Genomic DNA, 22,421 nt, shown 5'->3' with positions numbered 1-22,421 from the left:
CACCGACTGGAGAGCGGAGGTTCAGCAGTCTCAGCATAAAGGCTTTCCACAGGGCTGATGTAAAAAGCTCCAGACACTAAACGTAATCCACGGTTGCGGACAGAGTCAAGACGTTGAAGAATAGACGGCCGAGCAGAGGAGTAAACTATGCTTCCATAGTCCAATTTCGAGCACACTAAGGTGTGATAGAGGCAGAGAAGGATCACTCGGTCCGCTCCCTAGGAGGTACCATTCAGGACACGCAGGGTGTTGAGGGATCGCAGAAAGTGAGCCGAAAGATAGGGAACGTGGGAGGACCAGCATAGTTTTCTGTCAAACATAAGACCCAAGAATTTAGCGACGTCCGTGAACTGAAGGTTGACAGGACCTAGATGTAAGGAAGGCCGAAAAAACTCCGTACGACGGCAAAAATTAACACAAACGGTCTTACTGGGAGAAAATCAGAAGCCGGTTTCGATGCTCCAAGAGTGGAGGCAATCGAGACATCCCTGAAGACGTCGTTCAAGAAGGCTGGTCCATTGAGAGCTGTAGTAGATCGCAAAATCATCCACAAAGAGGGAGCCCGAGACATCAGGAAGGAGACAATCCATAATTGGATTTATGGCAATGGCAAACAATACAACACTTAGCACGGAGCCCTGGGGTACCCTGTTTTCTTGGGAGAAAGTAGTGTTCACCTGTACTTCAAATGTGCGCTCTGCCATAAATTCATGAAGAAAAAGGGGCAGCCAACCTCGAAAGCCCCAAGAGAACAGCATGTGGGGGATGCCTGTCCTCCAACAGGTATTGTATGCTCTCTCCAGATCAAAAAATATTGCTACTGTTTGGCGTTTCCTGAGAAAATTGTTCATGACAGAAGTGGAGAGAGCAACAAGATGGTCAACTGCAGAGCGATGCTTTCGGAAACCGCACTGGGCAGGTGTTAAAAGACTTCATGACTCCAGCCACCAAGCTAAACGCCAATTCACCATACACTCCAAAACCTTACATACACTACTAGTGAGAGAAATGGGGCGATAGCTAGAGGGGAGATGTTTGTCCTTTCCAGGTTTCGGAACAGGAATGACGATAGGTTCCCTCCATCTTCTGGGAAAAGTACTGTCGGTCCAAATTAGATTACAAAGGCGAAGGTGACGGTCATCGAATGTCGCTAGAGATGAAAAAAGTGTCCAATCAGCTTGGGCAAACTTCCAGCGTCTCGGGCGCATATATGGCAGTTGCGGCTGCAATCTAAGGACACATGGAAAGTGGTCACTCAAGTGTGTATCAGCTAGAGCGAACCATTCGAAGTGCCGAGCTGACGGAACAGTACAGACCGAAAGGTCCAAATGAGGGAAATTTGTTGTGGAGGCAGTCAAAAATGTAGGGTCCCCAGTGTTGAGGCACACAAGATCCGCCTGGTGGAAGACGTCTATCAATAGTAGCCGTGTGGACAAGGACGCGGAGATCCCCAAAGCGGGTGGTGGGCATTGATGTCCCCAACCAGCAAATAGGGGGGCGGAAGCTGACCAAGGAGATGAAGGAGATCAGCTCTTGCCATTGGTGTGGACGATGGAATGCATACAGTACAAAGAGAGAAGGTGTATACAGAAAGGGAAAGACGGGCAGCGACAGCTTGGAAGGAACTGTTTAAGGGGATTGGATTATAATGGAAAGTATCATGGAGAAGAATCATGAGTCCTCCATGTGCTGGAGTGCCTTCAACAGAGGGGAGATCAAATCGGACTGACTGAAAATGGGGGAAAACAAAGCAGTCGTGGGGACGCAGCTTTGTTTCTTGAAGACAGAAGACGATCGGCGAGTAGGATCGTAAGAGGATCGACAATTCATCCCAATTGGCTCGAATGCCATGAATATTCCAATGGATAATGGACATAGGGTGGACAGAAAAAGGAAAAATGTGACCAAGGCTGACCTCAACTCAACGACTGCTCAGATCCGGCAACCGAAAGCGTGGAACGGCATTCAGCCGAAGGCAGAAGATCCTGATCCATAGGTTGTTAGGGAGCAGCTCCTGCCACCAGCGATCGGCCAGTTGATCGGCCGCCAGCAGTGCGCCTTGGCGACACAGAAGATGGCCGAGGGCGGTTACCACCAGGTGGTGCTGTAGATGACACACGCCGAGGCGGAGATGGAGAGGAACTGGGTTTCTTATTAGCCTTCTTGGAAACAGGACGTTGAGATGAACGAGGAATTAATGGTTGTGAAGTCAGGGTTTCGCAAAAGATCTTCATGAGTAGGCTCTTTTTTGGAAGTCCGGGTGTCTGATTTTCCTCATCGGACAATCCGTCGAGGGAACGTGTATAAACGACCCCACGTGATGAATTTAAAGTGTGGTGTGCTTCCGCCTAGACAGGGAAGGTGTGTAGCAGTGAAGTACACAGCAATTTTTGTGCCTGGAGGGCACTGACTGTTTCTAACAACAAGGTGCCATTTCGTAAGTGGGAACAAGACTTTACAGGACCTGCAGTTGCGTCAACACCTTTCTGAATAATGAAAGAGTTGACTGTGGAGAGGTCTCGACCTTCGTCCGACCGAGAAACAACAATGAAATGTGGCAATGATGGAAGAATTGTCCGTGGCTGAGTCTCATTTAACTTTCGCTTGTGAGCAGACATAGTAGATGATGAGGAAACCATTGCGGAAGTATCCCCCATGATTACCAGCGTCTCCGATGGTGCGCTCGTTCCTTGTGGGGGCCCTATCTGAGGGCACTCCCGCCTTAGGTGATTGTTCACACCTCAGGTCACACCTTTCGAGAAACGGATGGAGCACTTTCGGAAGGTATCAGCTAGCTCGGGTAATCACCCCTCCCTGGGCCTGGCCGTTACCAGGGGGTACGTACGTGTCCTACCTGTCTACCCGCGGCGGGGAATTATGCATTACCCCGTCACCGGCTGCGCGTGGGAATGCATGGATCGGCCTTCAGACACGCACAGGGAGGAAAAGAGAGAAAGGGAGGAACAAAGAAAAGGAAAGGAAAGGAAAGAAGAGAGGTCTCAAACACTGCAGCGGAGAAAATGGTAACGAGAAGAGGTAAGGAAAAGAGAAGGACAAAGGAAGGACAAAGACTTGCCAGCAGAGAAAGCAAAGAAGAGAGACTGTTTTACAGTTTTGAGTGTCCGTCTCCGGACTTAGGCACTAAACATACTCCCAGAGGGGGAGAAAGGGAAGGGAAGAGGCGGAGGGGGGGGGGGGGGGGGGATGTGGAAAAGGAAGGTATGCAGCCCGGAAAGGAAGGAGGGCCACACTAGCTCGGGGTCCCGTGCTCGCTACGCATGTATCCACAAAAGAGTTGTGGACCCCCTGGGGGGATATAACTAGATGTTTGGCCAGTCCATATGTTAGCGAGTTAATGTTGTTGACTATTGGCCACAGAAGCACCTCTTTGTTGTGGATTTTGGATATTCCTTACAGGCATGTTAGGGTTGGAGTGATTGAATTCCACCACTTCTTCTCTACCAGTGGTAGATCAGAAGCAATCATTTACCTAGTCATCATTGTTGTGAGGGTCCATCTTGCTCTTCCTGTAGGCTATGTCCTGTAAGAAGAAGCTAATTTTGCACTGTTAGTCATCAGTATGCATTGATGCCATTGCATTATCTTAGTCTGTAGTTAGAACCATAGTGTCAATGTGCCCTCAGTGATCATAGAGAGATCTGTTCCACAACTATGGTGTCTGCTTCCAGAAGTTAGGACTTGACAACCCACTAAATTTTCCATATCAACTCCTCTGTTTTTTTTTTCTGTTGGCAAGCCTTTACATGTTTCTTCCATGCCATTTACAATGTCCTGTTTTCATATGGTTCTCTAGGTCAAATTTGTAGCCAAATCCAGGTATTTATATGTCAGATTTACAATTGCTCTCTACTGCTTCATCTCTTTGTTCACTGTCTGAATGTCAAACAGTCTACCAAATTTGCCAAGCTTTTCAGATACCGCAATGTTTCAATGAGTGCTGAAACTCAATATCTTCTGAAGAAATGTCAAGATATTGCAGATGCCCCTATATTTAAACACGAGGGCTGTCACCCCCGTCCATCTAGCTATGGGCACAAGAGTTCATCATGCTGACATGTGGAGTGGATGGGGTGGGGGGTGGAGCTGCATTTCCACTGTGTTCCCTCTGGGGCCCATACACAAGTGGAGGGAATAGCCACCACGACGTGTAAAGACAGGCTGTACCTCAAAAGTTCACCAGAAGATGAGTATGACACATGTTAAAACATTGTGATATTTCAATACTTCCACCTCTCTAGAGCCCTGAAAGCTTCCCATCAAATCCAGCATTTGTTTCACAAGTTTGACATTAATCAAATTTAGTCGTCAGATCAAAGGAGCTGGTATAAATTGTAGCTAACTGGGGTGTTCTACACCAAAGATAGTCCTACTTGGTTAGGTATGCAAGTAATCATTCCTGATACAAAGACAATGCCTTTATCTGGAAGTTTCTACTGAAGTGTTTGAATCATTCACCACAAAATCAAATCTCTTCATTAAAAAGGTAATTGTCAGGCTTATGGCTCAGCACTTCCTTCCACCTTGAAACTACTTGACATAGTTCATCATTATGGGGCGTGTATGGCTATCAGTGCCTTTCGCACTAATCCTATTGACACACATACAGAATGACACCATTTCTTCATGAGCTGTGAGTTTGTATGTCTGTTAAGGGTAGGTGACAGATGAGTGAATGTTGAGTTTTAGTGTCTTGTTGCTGTTGTTATTGGTTTTTTGATGATGGTGATGGTGCTAGAGAGAGGGTAGAGAACAAACCTGGTGCTGCCATGTGGGGTGCAGGTACTATTCTGATTGATAATTGACTGATTGATTGAGAGGGGTTATGGGACTAAACGGCGAGGTTATCAGTCCTGTTATTCAAAAATTACTAGCATAAGATAAAGGTGTCCGCTAAAAGCGGGTGGATGCAGTCAGAGGGATCAAACTATACAGCAAGGAAGCTAAAAACAGATACAGTAGAAGGCATAAAAGCGTAGTGGTCATAGGTCACAGACCCGGAAAACGCAAAGAGAGGCCCAACCACAACCATCCTGCTCCTTCTCCAGGAGTAAAGGAAAATCATGTTATTGAAAATAAAAACCACTTTCATATCGGAAACTGAGGACCAGTTCACCACCTGTGAATCATCCACTAATATTAAACACAAGCAATCTGGAAGGCTATACTTAGTATGAAGGAGTAAAAAACGGGGACATCCCACCAATACATGGGATACCGCCAGTCCGGTTCCACAGCCACACTGTGGGGTTGGCTCTTTATGCAAGAGAAAACAATGGGTGAGCTGGTATGACCGATGCATAGATGGCATAAGTCAGTGGACTCCTTCCGAGAGGAGTGGAAGAAAGAGTGCCAAACCGTAGCAGTCTCCTTGATTGTGCGGAGTTTATTATTGAGGGCAGTAGCTCACCAAATGTCATTCCACTTTTGAGCAAAGAGAGATTTGAAATGTATCCGTATATCCACACATGGAATCATGAAAGGGAATGGGAAGCAAGTATCTGCTTCTCTAAGCAAACGGTCAGCCAGCTCATTCCCTGGAATGCCCACTTGACTTGGACCCACAGAAAGACAACTGAGCAGATGGTACAGCCAAGGGCTGAGAGGTCATGGACAGCAGAGACCAAAGGGTGATGAGAGTAGCATTAGTCTATAGCCTGCAGGTTGATCAGTGAGTCGGTACAAATCAAAACACTGTTGAGAGAGGCCTCAGTAACAAAATCAAGGTCCATATTAATGGCTAGCAGCTCTGCTGTGAACACACTACTGATCCTGGAAGTAAATAGTGTTCCATGCCAGTAGGAGACAGAAAAGCGTATCCCTTCTTATCTATCGTTTTAGAACAATCAGTGTAGAAGATGTTAGCACCCTGGAACTCTTCAAGGATGGAATGTTCAAGGCTTTGGAATATCATAGGAGCGACAGAGACTTTAGGACCCTGGAGTAGGTCTGTTCTAATCTATGGTCTAGGCACCATCCAATGGGGAGGTGCAGGAGGAAATACACGGAGCACATTCCAGTGAGTTAAGATGGAGATCCCAACAGAGGGATGTAAGATGCATTCCAACCAGCAATCCCACCCAAGGGTGGGTATCAGGAGGAAGACATCTTTCATTTGTCATTTGCAAGGCATACGGGGTACATGGGATAATCAGGGAATCTTTGAATGGAGGTTGCCTAAGAAACCAGGAGCTGGTTCCATTGTACTAGTAGAGGGGGTCCACCTACGTAGCTGAGTGGTAAAGTGTTCGCCTACCATGCAGACAGGTTGAAGATTTCCTCCACTCGTGGTTGGTTGGTTTGTGGGATTAAAGGGACCAGACTGCAACAGTCATCGGTCCCTTGTTCCAAAACTTAAAAACTACCACACAGAGTAAAAAACGGATAATAGAGACAACAGACAACACAGGACAAGAAAAACTCAGACAAAGAACAGACATAACAAATTAAAATCACACGGAGTGTGGCAGTGGTTGGCCGACCATGAATAAAAAGGGAAAAGCCAACCACCGAGAACACATTAAAAACTCAGTTTAAAACCGTAGGCCAAAGGCCAGAATCAACACAAAACAATAAAATAAAACATAAACACTCATATTAAATGATAAAAAACCCCTGCCCGAATAAAACGTAAAACTAAGCCAGCCATAGCAGGGTCATCAGTTAAAAGGGCAGGGAGCGTATCAGGCAGCGCAAATGTCCGCCTGACCACAGCTAAAAGGGGGCAGGCCAACAAAATGTGGGCCACTGTCAAAGCCGCCCCGCAGCGACACAGAGGAGGGTGCTCCTGACGCAGTAAGTAACTGTATGTCAGCCGGGAATGGGCAATGCGGAGCCGACAAAGGACGACTGAGTCCCTGCGGTTGGTTCACATGGATGACCACCACACAGGCACACAGTTGTCGTCTCCTTAATAGCACGGAGTTTATTGGGCATGATCCGATCACGCCATTCAGCATCCCAAAGCGCAAAAACTTTTCAGCGGAGGACCGCTCGCAAATCAGTCTCTGGGAAGCCAACATCCAGAGATGGTTGTCTGGTGGCCTCTTTCGCCAGGCGGTCAACATGTTCATTGCCCGGGATACTGACATGACCGGGGCTCCACACAAAGACCACAGAGCGGCCGCAACGGGCAAGAGTATGCAGGGACTCCTGGATAGCCATCACCAGACGAGAACGAGGGAAATACTGTTCGAGAGCTCGTAAACCGCTCAGGGAATCGCTACAGATCACAAAGGACTCACCTGAGCAAGAGCGGATATACTCTAGGGCTCGAAGGATGGCGACCAGCTCAGCAGTGTAAACGCTGCAGCCAGCCGGCAAGGAACGTTGTTCGGAATGGTCCCCTAGAGTTAGCGCATAACCGACACGACCAGCAACCATCGAACCGTCAGTGTAAATAACGTCAGAGCCCTGATACGTGGCCAGGATGGAATAAAAGCAGCGGCGGAAGGCCTCTGGAGGGACTGAGTCCTTCGGGCCCTGTGCCAAGTCGAGCCGAAGGCAAGGGCGAGGAACACACCATGGGGGTATACGCAAAGTGGCCCGAAAAGGAGGTGGAACAGTGAAAACCCTAAGCCCGGAGAGAAGCTCTTTGATGCAGAGCACGATCGTACAACCTGACCGGGGCCGACGTTCTGGCAGATGGACGACCGATCGCGGGAACAGGAAACGATAGTTTGGATGCCCGGGCAAGCTAAAAACATGGGCCGCATTAAAGTGGCCAGTAAATTTTGGCGCCTGAACCGCAATGGAGGGACACCTGCCTCAGCAAGTATGCTGTCCACTGGGCTGGACCGGAAAGCACTAGTGGCAAGGCGTATTCCGCTGTGTAGGATTGGGTCCAGTACCCGCAGCGCAGATGGGGATGCTGATCCATAAGCCAGGCTCCCATAATCCAGAAGAGACTGGATTAACGCCTGGTAGAGCCGTAACAGGGTAGCTCGGTCGGCGCCCCAGCGGGTGTGGCTCAAGCATCTCAGAGCATTTAGATGCCACCAACAAGCCTGTTTAAGCTGCCGAATATGAGGCAGCCAAGTCAGCCGGGCATCAAAAACTACACCCAAAAATCTGGGGGTCTCCACCACAGCAAGGAGTTCGTCGCCAAGATAAAGCCGCGGCTCAGGATGGACTGCTCGGTGCCGGCAGAAATGCATAACACGGGTCTTGGCAGCCGAAAACTGAAAACCATGCACTACAGCCCAAGACTGCGCCTTGCGGATAGTGCCCTGTAGCTGACGTTCAACAGCTGCAATGCCAGTAGAGCGGTAGTAAAGGCAGAAGTCGTCAGCATACAGGGAAGCGGAGACAGAATTTCCCACCGCCGCAGCGAGCCCGTTTATTGCGATTGAAAACAGGCAGACACTGAGGACAGATCCCTGTGGTACCCCATTCTCCTGGACTCGGGAGGAACTATGGGAGGCCGCGACTTGCACGCGGAAGGTACGATACGACAGAAAATTTCAGATAAAGATCGGCAGAGGGCCCCAAAGACCCCATCCATGAAGCGTAGAAAGTATGTGATGACGCCATGTCGTATCGTACGCCTTCCGCATGTCAAAAAATACAGCGACCAGGTGCTGACGGCGGGCCGGGCAAAGGCAGTACGGATGGCCGACTCCAGACTCACCAGATTGTCGGTGGCGGAGCGGCCTTTACGGAACCCACCCTGAGATAGAGCCAGAAGGCCCCGAGACTCCAGTACCCAATTCAAGCACCGGCTCACCATCCGTTCGAGAAGCTGGCAAAGAACGTTGGTGAGGCTAATGGGGCAGTAGCTGTCCACCTCCAAAGGGCTCTTGCCTGGTTTCAAAACGGGGATGACAATGCTTTCCCGCCATTGTGACAGAAACTCACCCTCGACCCAGAGATGGTTGTAAAGGTCGAGAAGGCGTCACTTGCAGTCCACTGAAAGGTGTTTCAGCATCTGACAGTGGATGCAATCTGGCCCAGGAGCGGTATCAGGGCACTGTGAAATTCCCACTCACTGAATGGAGCATTGTAGGATTCAGAATGGTGGGTGCGAAAAGAAAGGCTCCGACGTTCCATCCGCTCTTTAATGGAGCGGAAGGCCAGAGGGTAATTGGAAGAAGCGGAACTCAGAGCAAAATGCTCTGCCAAGCGGTTGGCAATTTCGTCGGAGTCTGTACAAACTGCTCCATTCAGTGAGAACGCAGGGACGCTGACAGGGGTCCGATAGCCATAGAGGCGTCGGATCTTGGCCCCCAAATCTGCGATGGAGTGACATGGAGGCCAATGGTGGACACATACCGCTCCCAGCACTCCTGCTTGCTTTGGCGGATAAGGCGGCGGGCGCGCACACGCAGACGTTTGAAGGTAATGAGGTGTTCAATGCAGGGATGTCGCTTGTGACGCTGGAGCGCCTGCCGGCGATCTTTAATCGCTTCAGCGATCTCAGGCGACCACCAAGGCACAGTCCGCCGCCGAGGGGACCCAGAAGAACTGGGAATGGAAGATTCGGCGGCAGTAACAATGCCCGTGGTGACCGATTGAACCACCGCATCAATGCCATCATTAGAGAGAGGCTCAATAGCGGCAATGGAGGAAAACAAGTCCCGGTCAGCCTTATTCATTACCCACCTGCAAGGGCGCCCAAAAGACTGATGCTGTGGCAGTGACAGAAAGATCGGAAAGTGGTCACTACCACACAGGTCGTCATGCACTCTCCATTGGACAGATGGTAAGAGGCTAGGGCTGCAGATCGAAAGGTCAATGGCGGAGTACGTGCCATGTGCCACACTGAAGTGTGTGAAGGAACCATCATTTAACAGCGAAAGATCGAGCTGTGCCAATAAATGCTCAATGGTGGCGCCTCGACCTGTCGCCACTGACCCACCCCACAGAGGGTTATGGGTGCTGAAGTCGCCCAGTAATAAGAAAGGTGGCAGCAATTGGGCTATCAGCGCAGCCAGGACATGCTGCGCGACATCACCATCCGGTGGAAGGTAAAGACTGCAGACGGTAACAGCCTGTGACGTCCACACCTGAACAGCGACAGCCTCTAAAGCTGTTTGTAGAGGGATAGACTGGCTGTGAAGAGAGTTAAGGACATATATGCAGGCGCCACCAGACACTATTTCATAAGCTGCCCGGTTCTTATAATAACCCCGATAGCCACGGAGGGCAGGGGTTCGCATTGCTGGAAACCAAGTTTCCTGAAGAGCAATGCAGAAGAAAGGGTGAAGGCTGATAAGTTGTCGGAGCTCAGCTAGATGGTGGAAGAAACCACTGCAGTTCCACTGGAGGATGGAATTGTCCATGGCTGAGAAAGGCGTGACGGGACTGGGAAGGCAGATTACGCCTCTGGGTCACCTGCTGCCTCCGACGGAGCACCCGTGCAAGTGCTATCCATTGCGTCTGAGGAACCGGCAAGATGGAGGTCCTCAGCGGACGCAAGAATCTCCACCGCATCCTCAGACGCAGAGCTTGTAGGTAGCGGTGGAGTAGGTGCCACTGCAGGTGTCTTGGTCTTACGGGTCTTTAATGTCATTTTCTCTCGCTGTTCCTTTGGTTGTCATTGTTGAGAGGGCTTATTGGAGTCAGTCTCCGGGACCGAAGATGATCGCGAAGCTCGACGACCAGCGACCTGTGGCTTCTTCAGCCACTGGTTGGTGTCTGCTGTGCCGCTGGTAGGAACCTAGGAAGGGAGTGACCCAAGGGATCCCTTCCGAGCGAGAGAAGCCGAAGAAGACTTACGCTTCTCCGGCTTAGAAGTGGGGACTGGTGTCCCCAGTGGTTTAGTGGGTGCTGCTCCCGAGGTAGATGGTGTGGGAGCAACAGCGATAGAGGGGGCCCCCATCGTCAAGGGGGCAGGTGAGGTCCTCTGACTCTGAGAGCTGACTGTTTGTGGTGCAGCTAAAGGAGCTGGAGCAGTAGTGACAGTTGAGGCATAAGATGCCATCATGCGCACGGGATGTAGCCGTTCAAATTTCCGCTTAGCCTCAGTGTAAGTCAGTCGGTCCAGGGTCTTATATTCCATGATTTTGCGTTCTTTCTGTAAGATCCCGCAGTCTGGCGAGCAAGGTGAATGAGGCTCTCCACAGTTGACACAGATGGGAGGCGGAGCACATGGAGTATCAGGATGAGATGGGCGTCCGCAATCTCGACATGTGAGGCTGGAAGTGCAGCGGAAAGACATATGGCCGAACTTCCAGCACTTAAAGCACCGCATCGGGGGAGGGATATAGGACTTGATGTCACAATGGTAGACCATCACCTTGACCTTCTCCAGTAATGTATCACCCTCGAAGGCCAAGATGAAGGCACCGGTAGCAACCTGATTGTCCCTCGGACCCCAATGAATGCCCCGGACAAAATGAACACCTCTTCACTCTAAGTTGGCGTGCAGCTCGTCATCAGACTGCAAAAGTAGGTCCCTACGGAAAATAACACCCTGGACCATATTTAAACTCTTATGTGGTGTGATGGTAACATTAACATCCCCCAACTTGTCACAAGCAAGTAACCTGTGTGACTGGGCGGACGATGCCGTTTTTATCAAAACTGACCCAGAGCGCATTTTGGACAAGCCCTCCACCTCCCCAAATTTGTCCTCTAAATGCTCTACAAAGAACTGAGGCTTCACAGAGACAAAGGATTCCCCATCAGCTCTGGTACAGATGAGATACTGGGGCGAATACGTGTCACTGTCATTCATTGCCTTTCGTTCCTCCCATGGTGTGGCCCGGGATGGGAACGATTTGGGGTCATAAACGTTACCTTTAAAATAAGCCCTGGAACACTTAGAGACTGCTGGTGGCTGGCCACCAGCAAGAGATGATGTGCCATGCTTCATTCGTGTCATCCACCCTGGTGCCACCTAATCCGACCAAGGGCCCTCCCCACGGGCGCCACCCAGCCACAGCAAGGGCCACCTGGCAGGATGGCCATTGCCGGGAGTCCTGATGCCCCAGGGAGATGGGCATCTACTCCTTGGCATACATGGGGAGTAAACGGCGCAGGCATCAGTAGAGCGATCCCTGTGTTGTCAGGGGGCTACAACCAACAGCGTACATGGCGGCCCCACCACAACGGATTGGCTACCGTGCTGGATCTTAGGTGCAAAAATGTATGAGGTCGTCGTCGCAGCGAAAAACAACACTGCATAGTGCAGCGTGGAAATCGCACCCATGGACGTATTCTCGCCCAAGAGATGTAAAACGAGCTGGACACCATTGCAACGACGAGAAAGCCAGCTAAAGGTCTCAATGCACGACAGATACAATGCACCATGTAAGGCACCCTTCCCCAATTGGCTCGCTCTTCGGAACAATTTAGAAAGATGGAGGTCAAACCCGAGAGGGGACCATCACATAACGTCGAAACATTTGAGACTCCTTTTAGTCGCCTCTTACGACAGGCAGGAATACCACAGGCCTATTCTAACCCCTGAACCCGCAGGGGGGCCTCCACTCGTGGACTGGGTATTGTACTGCCATCACCATAATCGTTACCACCACCACCACCACCACCACCACCACCACCACCACCACCACCGTCATCTCATCATCACGTGGCATCACCTGAAATAAGATTTCGACCCGGTGGCCGAACTTCCCCGGATGGGGCCTCCCGGCCATCAATGCTACACAATCATTTCATTTTTTGCAAAAGGGGGAGGGGGGAATCCACACTTCCATGAGGAGACTATCAACGGGACTAGTGTGAAAGGCACTGATATCATACACACCCCATAATGATGACAGGGTCAAGTTGTCTAAGAGTGGAAGAAGCCGCTGAGCCATAACCCTGACCACCATAATCTAGTCTGGACGGACAAAACGAGAGCTTGGTGAAGATGGGGATGACACACAGTCTGCACCCAAAAATGTGTGGGCCAGGAGGCGGAAAGCATTAAGCTTTCGCATGCAGGCAGCCTTCAGGCGGCGAGTATGGGGCAACCAAGTTAGCTTTTTATCAAAAATAAGACCCAAGAAATGTGACTGTGCTACAACATCTAGGTGCTTGTTCCCTAAATAAAGTTCTGGATCAGGGTGTACTGTGGGTTGACGGCAGAAATGCATAACCATGTTTTGGAGGGAGAAAACTGAAAGCTATGGGAAAGGGCCCATGCCAAGGCCCATCAGATGGCATCTTGGAGCTGGCATTCAGCATATGCTACTGAATAGTAGCTGCACCAGATGCAAAACTCGTCACCACTCAATGCTGCAGTAACCAGAGGTTAAAAATCCATTGATGGCCTTGAGGAACAGTGTGACACTTAACACAGAACCCCATGGAATAGCTTTCTCCTGGATCCCAGGAGTACTGACCGAAGTGCCAAATCTAACCCGGAAGAGCTGATGGGAAAAAACTCAAGGATAAAAATCAGAAGGGGGCAGTGAAAGCCCCAGCCTTGGAGGGTAACTAACCAGGGATAAGTATGCCGTCTTGTCATTGCTAGGGAAAGACATCCATGAGCCATATGCAGTTGAATACTGGCAGAGACAAGGGAACGATAAAATCACCAGAAAGTGATCACTGTCACAAAGATCATCATGGGTTGACCAGTGTAGTGAAGCCAAGAGAGCAGGGGAGGAGATCGTGAGACTGATGGCAGAAAAGGTGCCATGAGTGACACTGAAGTGTGTAGGAGAACCGTCATTGAGGAAACACAAATCAAAGTCTGTAATAAGTTGGTTACTTAGAAGACAACTACCTGTCCAAGTGGCACTACCCCACAAGGGTTGATGAGCATTGAGGTTGCCTCAATGTTGCCCCTGGGTAATGTCCAAGTGTTGGATCATCTGGTTTTGATTGGAATCTATGCGGGGAGCCGAGTCATGTGAACAGGTAAGAGCCTGCAAGAATTCTCATTCAGTGAAGAGCTTATTATAGGCTTCAGATTGCCCAAGGCTGAAGCAGATGGGGGGGTTTCCTCAACTTCTTGTTTCTGCCAGAGAAAAGTAGCAGAGTAGGAAGAGGACGCCAATGCTGTCACAAAGTTTATTTTGAGGTGTTCTGCAAGGACCAGTGGATCAGTACACAGAGAACCCTGTAGAATATGACGCTGGACAGCTGACTGTCACCGGCAGCCTATAAGGCTACGGAGCTTGGGTCCAAACCTGGCATGTGTTCCAAGGCAGGAAACAAAGCACTCCCAGAATTCCTTTTTATTCTGCTTAATAAGGGAGCGAGCCTTAGCACAGAGACCCTTAATAGCAATCAGATTAGTCTGTGAAAGGTGTTGTTTAAATCTTTGCAATGCCCATTCACAGTACTGGATAGCAACTGCTGGATTTTTGATCCACTGCAGTACCAGTCGATGATGAGGGGGCCTGCAGAAGGTAGGGGGACACCAGTGCCAGCACTGTGAAGACCAGTATCAGAGATGTCTTGCATGACCGCATCAATGCAATCTGAGATGCACAAAAGATGTATATAAAGGACAACTAGCTCTGCAGAATGCCCAACATGGGAGCTTGTCTGACTGGTGGCAGCAGGGGAATGATAGAATCGCCGTAAAGTAGTCACTATCGCAACAATCATCATGGGGTGACCAGTGTAGTGAAGCCATGAGAGCAGGGGAGGAGATCGTGGGACTGATGGCAGAAAAGGTGCCATGAGTGACACTGAAGTGTGTAGGAGAACCGTCATAGAGCGGAGACAATCAGTGTCTATAATAAGTTGGTCACTTCGAAGGCTCCTACCTGTCGAAGCAGCACTCCCCCAAAGGGAGCGGTGTGCATTGACGCCCCAAAGGAGGAGATATGGGGTGGGGGTTGCTGCATTAAGATAGGCAGTTCAATATAAGGAAGTGACTTACCTGGAGGGAGGACTTCGAAGATGGTGATTGCTGGGGTCGTTCGCACTCGTACAGGTGCTGCTTCCATGTTTGTACAAAGAGGACCCAGTCACTAATGATATCGCTGCGAACCAAAGTGCACACCCCTCCAAAGTGCAGACCTCCGGACCAGCTTGGTTCTGACAGAACAACCAATAACCACGAAACATTGGAGAGCAGCCATCACAGTGCACTTCTTGAAGAGCAAGACAGAATGCAGAATAAGAGGAAAAAAGTAGTTGTATTTCTGGTAGGTGATGGAAATATCCATTGCAATTCCATTGGACTGTCGTGTGGTGAGAGTCCACATTAGAAATAAAGAAGCCAAGGGGAGGTTATATCATTACGTCAGTGGTCGTCACCAACGACGATGGGGTCTGATTCGGAGTGAGGAGTGGGTGAAGCCCTACAGGGGCCAGGAAAGCCTCATCCTTGGACTACTACTTCTGACGTCTGGATCAGACAGAGAGCAAGAGGCTTAGGGGCCCTCGGAGAGTGGGTCCCTCATCTGACCCTAGGTTGCATGTTTCCTATCCTGAGAATGCGCTGGGGAGGGGTGTTCCGAGAGGGATCCCCGTCCCAAGCAGGAGTCAGAGAAAAGCATTTCTTCTCTGGCCGAGGAGGAAGAGGGGGAGGGAAGAGGGGGGGGGGGGGGGGAAGGGCGGTTCCTTGAGAGGAAGGGATGAGGCCGCCAGGGATGAAGGGTAGGGAGGAAGGAAAGGGAAAGGAGAACTGCAGGGGTGGAGGAGAGGAGAGGGGGACGGGACTGTGGTAAGGAAGAAGTGGGAGGGGGGAATGATGTAACAGAGGAAAAAGTACAAAACACCGAGACTGTGTGGAGTTGGTCAAATTTTTGACGAGCCTCAGCATAAGACAGCCGATCCAAGGATGTATACTCTTGGATCTTCTTTTCTGTCTTGTAAGTTGGGCAATCTGGTGAGCATGGAGAATGAAAGTCATGATAATTTATATACATACGCAGCAGAACACAGGGGATTCTCTCATGGTCTGGATGTCCAGTCACCATATAGAAATTCTGCCGCACAGTGGGAAGACCTATGCCCAAAATGCATGCACAAAAAGCACTTTATGGACGTACGGCTTCAGATCACATTTGTAACACATAACCTTGACCTTCTTTGGGAGGGTATCTCCCTCGAAGGCCAAAATAAAAGGCACCAATATCAGTGCAGTTGTCTTTTACAATCCTTCTGCACACGTTGAACCAAGTGAATGCCGCATCGTTCCAGATTAGCCTGGAGTTTCTCATCAGTTTGAAGGGTGAGGTCCCTATGAAATATCACTCTCTGGACCATATTCAGTGACTAGTAGGGGTAATAGACACTGGGACATTGCAAAGACAATCACAAGCACGAAGAGCTGCAGACTGGGCAGCAAAAGAAGCTTTGATCAACAGGAAGCCTGACAGCATCTTACTGAGAGACTCCACATCACCAGACTTGTCCTCGACATTTCCCACAAAAACAATGTCTTCATAATGGTGAATATGTCCCCGTCCGTACTAGTAGAGACCAGGTAGGGGGGAAAGTGTTTCATCCCAAGACAGCAAGCCTGGCCCTCCTCCCAGGGTGTAGCCAGGGAAGGGAAGGCGCAGGGTCAAATGAAGCAGCATTCCATGATCCAGTATTACTAAAAGAGACAGCTGCTTGAGAACGGCCAGATTTTTGCAGCTCGATATGCTTCAAAAGCCAAAGATCTGCCCTAATACCACCCACTCCGATCAGATGCTCTCCCCACTGGTGCCATCTAGACAAAGCAAGGGCCGTCTAGTAGGGCAGCCATTGCTGGGTGTTCTGATGCTCCAGGATGACAAGCGATCACTCATTGGAATACATGGGGAGGCAACAGCTCAGTTATCAATAGTGTGATCCCTGTATTATCAGGGGGTTCAGCTAAATGGGTACATAACAGCTCCAGCACATGGCCTGGCTACAAGCGCTGGTGACCTAACAGGACAGATAGTGACTACGGCAGGGAAGGAAGACAGGAAGGAAGGGGAAAGGAATCCATGATGTAGACCCTAGGGAGGGAGTTCTTCCCCATGTGGCTCACACTAAAGACAGAAAATTTAGAAGTTGAGGTCAAACCCCAAGGGAGGACCAAAATTGCCACAAAGGATCAAAGAGAACAGGCAAGAGGTACAAAACTGCAAGGAATACAGGTAACCAGGTGGATAGCCAAGTCGACATAAATAAGAAAACGGAGAGAGGAGAAGGAGGGGGCAGTGGGAAAGGAGTGGGGATGAGCAGGAAGGACATGGTGAAGGAAATGTAACAGCTCAAGGCCCTGTGCGTGCCATGCATGAACTCACATAAGAACCAAGAGCCTTGGGGAGGGAGAGGGAGAGGGAGGAGGGAGGAGGGAGGAGGGAAAGGGGGAGCGAGGGGGGAGGGAGAGGGGGAGGGAGAGGGAGAAAGTTACAGCTATGACGACATCATGATTACTGATCCTTGTCTCTATACTGACACTATCAATAAGGTCAGACCTTTCTATGGCTTTGAGCTTTAAAATATTTCCATTGTGTTACATTCTGATTGGCATATAATATTGCTCATACTTACCACTAATTTCAAGGACACTCTGTCATCATTTGGAAGCGCAAATTGCGTTTCATCCATGTCCTCTAGAGCTTTATTTAGGCCTCTATCTAACATAAAATTGAAGGATTCCACGTGAGGTGCTCCAAGTGACTGTAAAAACTGAAACAAGAGGCAATGTGCATTTTGTTGAACATAAGATATAAGAATCAGTGACAAAGATGAGACTCATTCAAATCTAGTTCAGCAAAATTGAACTGTTCATGATAAAAGAATCTGAAATGAAAGAATGTAACATATCACTCAAGAAATGCAATTTTTATTCATGTCTGAGGGTTTAAATAACTGATCATAATGATAAAAAAAATGAAAAAGGAAGAAGTACAAGGTATGGGAACAAACAAACACACTTATAATAAATAACAGAAAAAAATGTAAGTAAATATGTAAAAGGCAAAGCAGCTTAGATAAGACTAGATTAGCATAAAAGGGGGCAATGTCAACTGCAATGGGAACTGCCGACAGTCTCCTCGAGGTTGCATGGGGTGAGGGGATCAGGACAGGAATATTCCACAGTCCAAAAAGTTTCAAGATTGGGATAATAAAAAGCAGAGAAAAATTAAGACGGTGGGTTTAATGCTTCAGGTGGTCCACTTAGTCTCCCCCAACCCCCCATTTGAGTAGAAGACACAGAACATTCATTTCTTCAATGGGATATTATTCAAATTGCGTATCACAATGTGTCAATGCCTGATGTTATCAAAGTGTTGACCTTTCGTGTGAATTTCTGCATTTTGTAGTAAGTTTGTGTTGATAACACACTGTCTCATCACATACAATGATTTTTTCCAGAAAAGAGTTGACTGCATTTTCCATTAAGTCAAGTCGTGGTAGGTGTCCATACATCGGCATTTTTCTTCGGGAGTCGAGGTGTGCGGGACAAGCTTCGCACACAGTTTTCTCTTCTTCAAAACATTCTGGAGAATGTCTTGACTACTCAATTTCGAGATGTTGCTTCATTACAATTTGAAACAACAACACTGACACACTACTGCTGCATGTCCATTACTTAATACTGCCTGCTAACAACTGACTAGTCAAATGCACATCTGTTGTGTACAGTTGTCAGTTCAGGGCAGGACCATAGTTACTGCTGTCACTAATACGCCGGGAATAATCAGTTTTGGAAATTTTTGAACAGTTGGTGTAGAGACCTCACCATGGCTCCATGGATTAAACTGTGCTAAGTATCCCCTTTTTAGGAGACTTGCTGTCAATCTTGTTTCAGTCTGCAGTTTGTTAAGAGATTTACAGACTTTGCAGTTTTTCAGATGGCCATGGCCTAGTTTTCTGATAGTTACAGTGATGGTCTTTCAAAATTGAACACATCTTCACTTTAAGCTGAGTCTGGGGTTTGTCATTCTCAGTTGCTTTGAGGAAGCCATTTCTTGATTTAAGTTTTTGGGCAGCCAGTCAAATGCCATGTGGTAGGTGTTCTTTGGACATGAAGAATTTACTGAAAAATTTTATCTGAATTATACATAATAAGTTTTGTCGTACCACCCAGAAAAATCAGGTACGATCTACGAATTTCATGCCTAATTAGTGTCTGTTCACTGTTGTTTTACATAAACTTTGAGGATGTTGAAGTCATAACATTACGGGCACTCAGACCCTAATTTATTATTTCGTACTCAATGTAAACACTATGTGGTGAGCCACAGTAACTAGACTATACTTCTAGAACACTGCATAAAAAAGTTACAGCTGTTTCTCTTGGAAAATTCTATTAATGAATGACCACCATCATTCTGGTATCACATCCAAAGCTTCTGTTTGAAGACTAAATCTTTCCTTTTTGTTCTATATCTGTACTAAAACTTCCCATTACCATCTTCATATGAGATTTCTTGTCACACATCGGTTTCAGTAACTCTTCATAATGCCTATAACATCCACAGACTAATATATTATAGCCTATACAATAGATCTAGTACTGTTTTGTGATTTACACATCTAAAGGAACTTTACATAAACAATTAGATTCATGAATTTATATTTCCTTAAATTTAAGTCATATCAGAGGAAACTGAATTATCAGAATATCGTGCAGGAATGGGTAAATAATGATACAGCAGGCAACTTCATCACTACAACACTCCAGCTCAACTGATTTGATTTGGACATAGTTTGCAAAACATTTCAGACATTCATCAAGTTCCCTATTCTCCAGACAAAGTTCTTAGCAACATCTGGTTGTGTCCAAATTTGAAGAGGTCAGTAAATGATTTTCATACAGAGAGCAGCAACGCAATATTACTGAACATTATGGTTGACAGAGCACTCAAAGACCCAAGTCAAAACACAGAACCAGGAACAGACAACATTCCCTCTGATTTAGTGAAATCCTTGAGTGAACATACAACGGCAGAGATATACGAGACAGGTGAAATACCTTCAACTTCAAGAAGTGTCTTAATAATTCCGATTCTAAAGTATGACAAGTGCTGACAGGTGCGAAAACTGTGAAACATCACTTTAATAAGTCACGGTTGCAAAGTGCTATCACCAATTATTTACAGAAAAATGAAAAGACTGGTAGATGCCGTTCTCAAAGAAAATCATTTTTGTTGCCAGAGAAATGTACGAACATGCGAGGCATATCTGGTCCTATGACTTAAATTAGAATATAGGTTACAGAAATGCAAACCATGTTTATAGCATTTGTTGACCTAGAGAAAGCTTTTAACAATGCTGACTGCAATACAATTTACAAAATTTTGAAGGAAACAGGGATAAAATGTTATCCACAGAAATCTGACTGCAGTTGTACGAGTCTACGGACACGAAAGAGAGACAGCAATCAAAAGGAAGTGAGGCAACATTGTAGGGCTATCCTCCACCAATATTATTCAGTCCATACGATGAATAAGCAATACAGGAAACCAATCAGAAATTTGAAAATGGAAATAAAGTTCAGGGAAAGGACCTAAAAGCTTTTGGATTATCTGCTAACATTGTGGTTGGGTCAGAGGACAAAGGAATTGGAAGAGCAGCTGCACAAGAATCGATAGAGTCTTGAGTGAAATATGGGATCAAGAGCAATGTCTGATACAAGTCGTTGGCTTTGGCCGCTGAAGTAATGTATGGCTGCTGTGATGTCACTTCTTGGTGCATAAATTCAGTTTTGTTGTTAGCTGGTGAATCCAATGCATATGAAAGCATTAAAAAAATTTGTTGTGGTGACAGATTGATCTGTAGCTTAGCCCGAGGTATAGGTTAGGTTGGAAGATTACAGTTTGGTTGTGAGTTGGCAAAGTCTACGAGTGTGAAACCAAATAAATCTGGTTGTGGTGACAGACTGATCTGTAGCTTTGCCCAAGGTCTAGGTTCGGTTGAAATGTGCCAGTCTGTTTGGGAGTTTGCAAATGTGATATTAAAATCTCCTGGTTGTGGTGACAGACATCACATTGTTTACGGCATTTGCTGCCTGCTTCCTGTGTCACTGATTACAGCTGACGCTCGTATCGAACATTCCTCTGTACCTGAAATATGGGCAATAAACAGCTCTGACAAGAAAATAAATAAGCTATTGAAATTTGGCGCAGTAAAAGAATGCTGGAAACTAGACGGATAGATCGTGTACCTAAGAAAAAGCTACTGAATCAAATGGAGTGTAAAATAAATTAATGACAAAGCTTGAATTAAAAGAAAGGATCAGTTGGTAGGGCACATCCTGAAGCATCAAGGAATTGCTCACATTTCATAATGTGAAGAAAGAGAAGGGGGTGGTGGGGGGAGATACTCTATAGGGAGACATAGGATGGAGTATAGCAAACAAGTTAAAGTGGATGTAGGTTTCAGTAGTTACACAGACAGGAAGAGCTGGGAAAGATAACACCTATAATGGAAACTGAATCAACAAAGACAGGACTGGCCGATGCCTGATGACTGACATAAGAGTGTGGAGGTGGCCATGTGCCCAACACACAACTTTGGCATGCACTTTCAGGTGTTCATCTAGAAGGTGGGACAGTCATATTTTGAGGCAGTACCAGTAACATTTATGGGTGTTTGGCACCTGTCACAGCTACCAAGGGTCATTTAAGGAAAACGCAGTATCAGGACAGAATCCATGAACTTATTTTGAAGATGGATTTATTTTTCTAGAGAACAATGCATGAGCACACCTCACCCAGCTTGTCAAAACCTTCCTTCAGGAAGGAAGAATCAACACAATGGAATAGTCTTCAATACCTGCTGTGCATGCTTGTGAATCAGATGAAATGTGCATTGTGACACCGCTGGAACTCAACTCACACAATGGGCAACTTCCGGTGGAGGTGTCATTGAAAAGTGAGACAAGCTTGAGTAGCCATGTTTCAACTATCTTGTTAACAGTATGCACAAAAGATCAATGCATCTTACAATGCAGGGGGTGGTGCAATACTATACTGAAAGTTATCTCGCGGCAGATTTTGATTTCACCCATATGTGCACTTTCGAGACAACTGCCTTTATCTCAGTTATTGATTTGTTTTTATTTCACAGTACTGTAATTCTTTTTAGTTTCATTCCACTATCCATCTAAATTGAAGCCCACAGCTTTTACTGATACATAGGCTCAGAATGTTTCTGAACAGTATATCTAGCTGCATTTCAGTCCTTCCAATTTGATGAAATTGTACCTTGTCATGATTTGGAGACCTTTTTTGTCTCTACTTTTCTTTCTGTATTACATAGTGGAAGCTGATCGTATGCCCTTTGCGTGTTGTTTATTTAGATTTTGTTGATGTTTGTCTGCTTTACAAATGCAATAAGTGCCTGTGTCAATGTTAAGCTATTTTCTTTTATGGCAGTCTTAATGTAGTTTAGTACAATACCTATTATCCAGAACATGAAGCTCCGTGAGACAATAATGCTATCATCTGAGTCCTACAATTATTCCGCCACAGTGGAGAAGGAAGAAGTTGCCGTAAAATTCCAACTAAAACACATCTTATTGACAAGTGGAACACAGGGATGTTTGCTGCCCATTCAGC

At 47.3% G+C, this 22,421-nt stretch overlaps 1 protein-coding gene across 1 annotated transcript in view; it reads right to left on the bottom strand.

The window, feature by feature from the left end:
* LOC126457182 (DNA-directed RNA polymerase I subunit RPA2) overlaps positions 1 to 22,421 on the bottom strand; it is a 228,653-nt gene that overhangs the window by 205,620 nt on the left and 612 nt on the right. The window contains exon 2 of the mRNA XM_050093269.1: positions 17,404 to 17,541. Within this exon, the coding sequence (XP_049949226.1) occupies positions 17,404 to 17,541 (138 nt within the window). The remainder of the gene's footprint in view (positions 1 to 17,403; positions 17,542 to 22,421) is intronic.

The sequence above is a fragment of the Schistocerca serialis genome, chromosome 2 (genome assembly GCF_023864345.2).
Source record: "Schistocerca serialis cubense isolate TAMUIC-IGC-003099 chromosome 2, iqSchSeri2.2, whole genome shotgun sequence".
In the NCBI taxonomy this organism is placed as follows: domain Eukaryota; kingdom Metazoa; phylum Arthropoda; class Insecta; order Orthoptera; family Acrididae; genus Schistocerca; species Schistocerca serialis.
The sequence above is the reverse complement of the archived record's forward strand: the minus strand, read 5'-3'. Positions and strand labels throughout refer to the sequence as shown.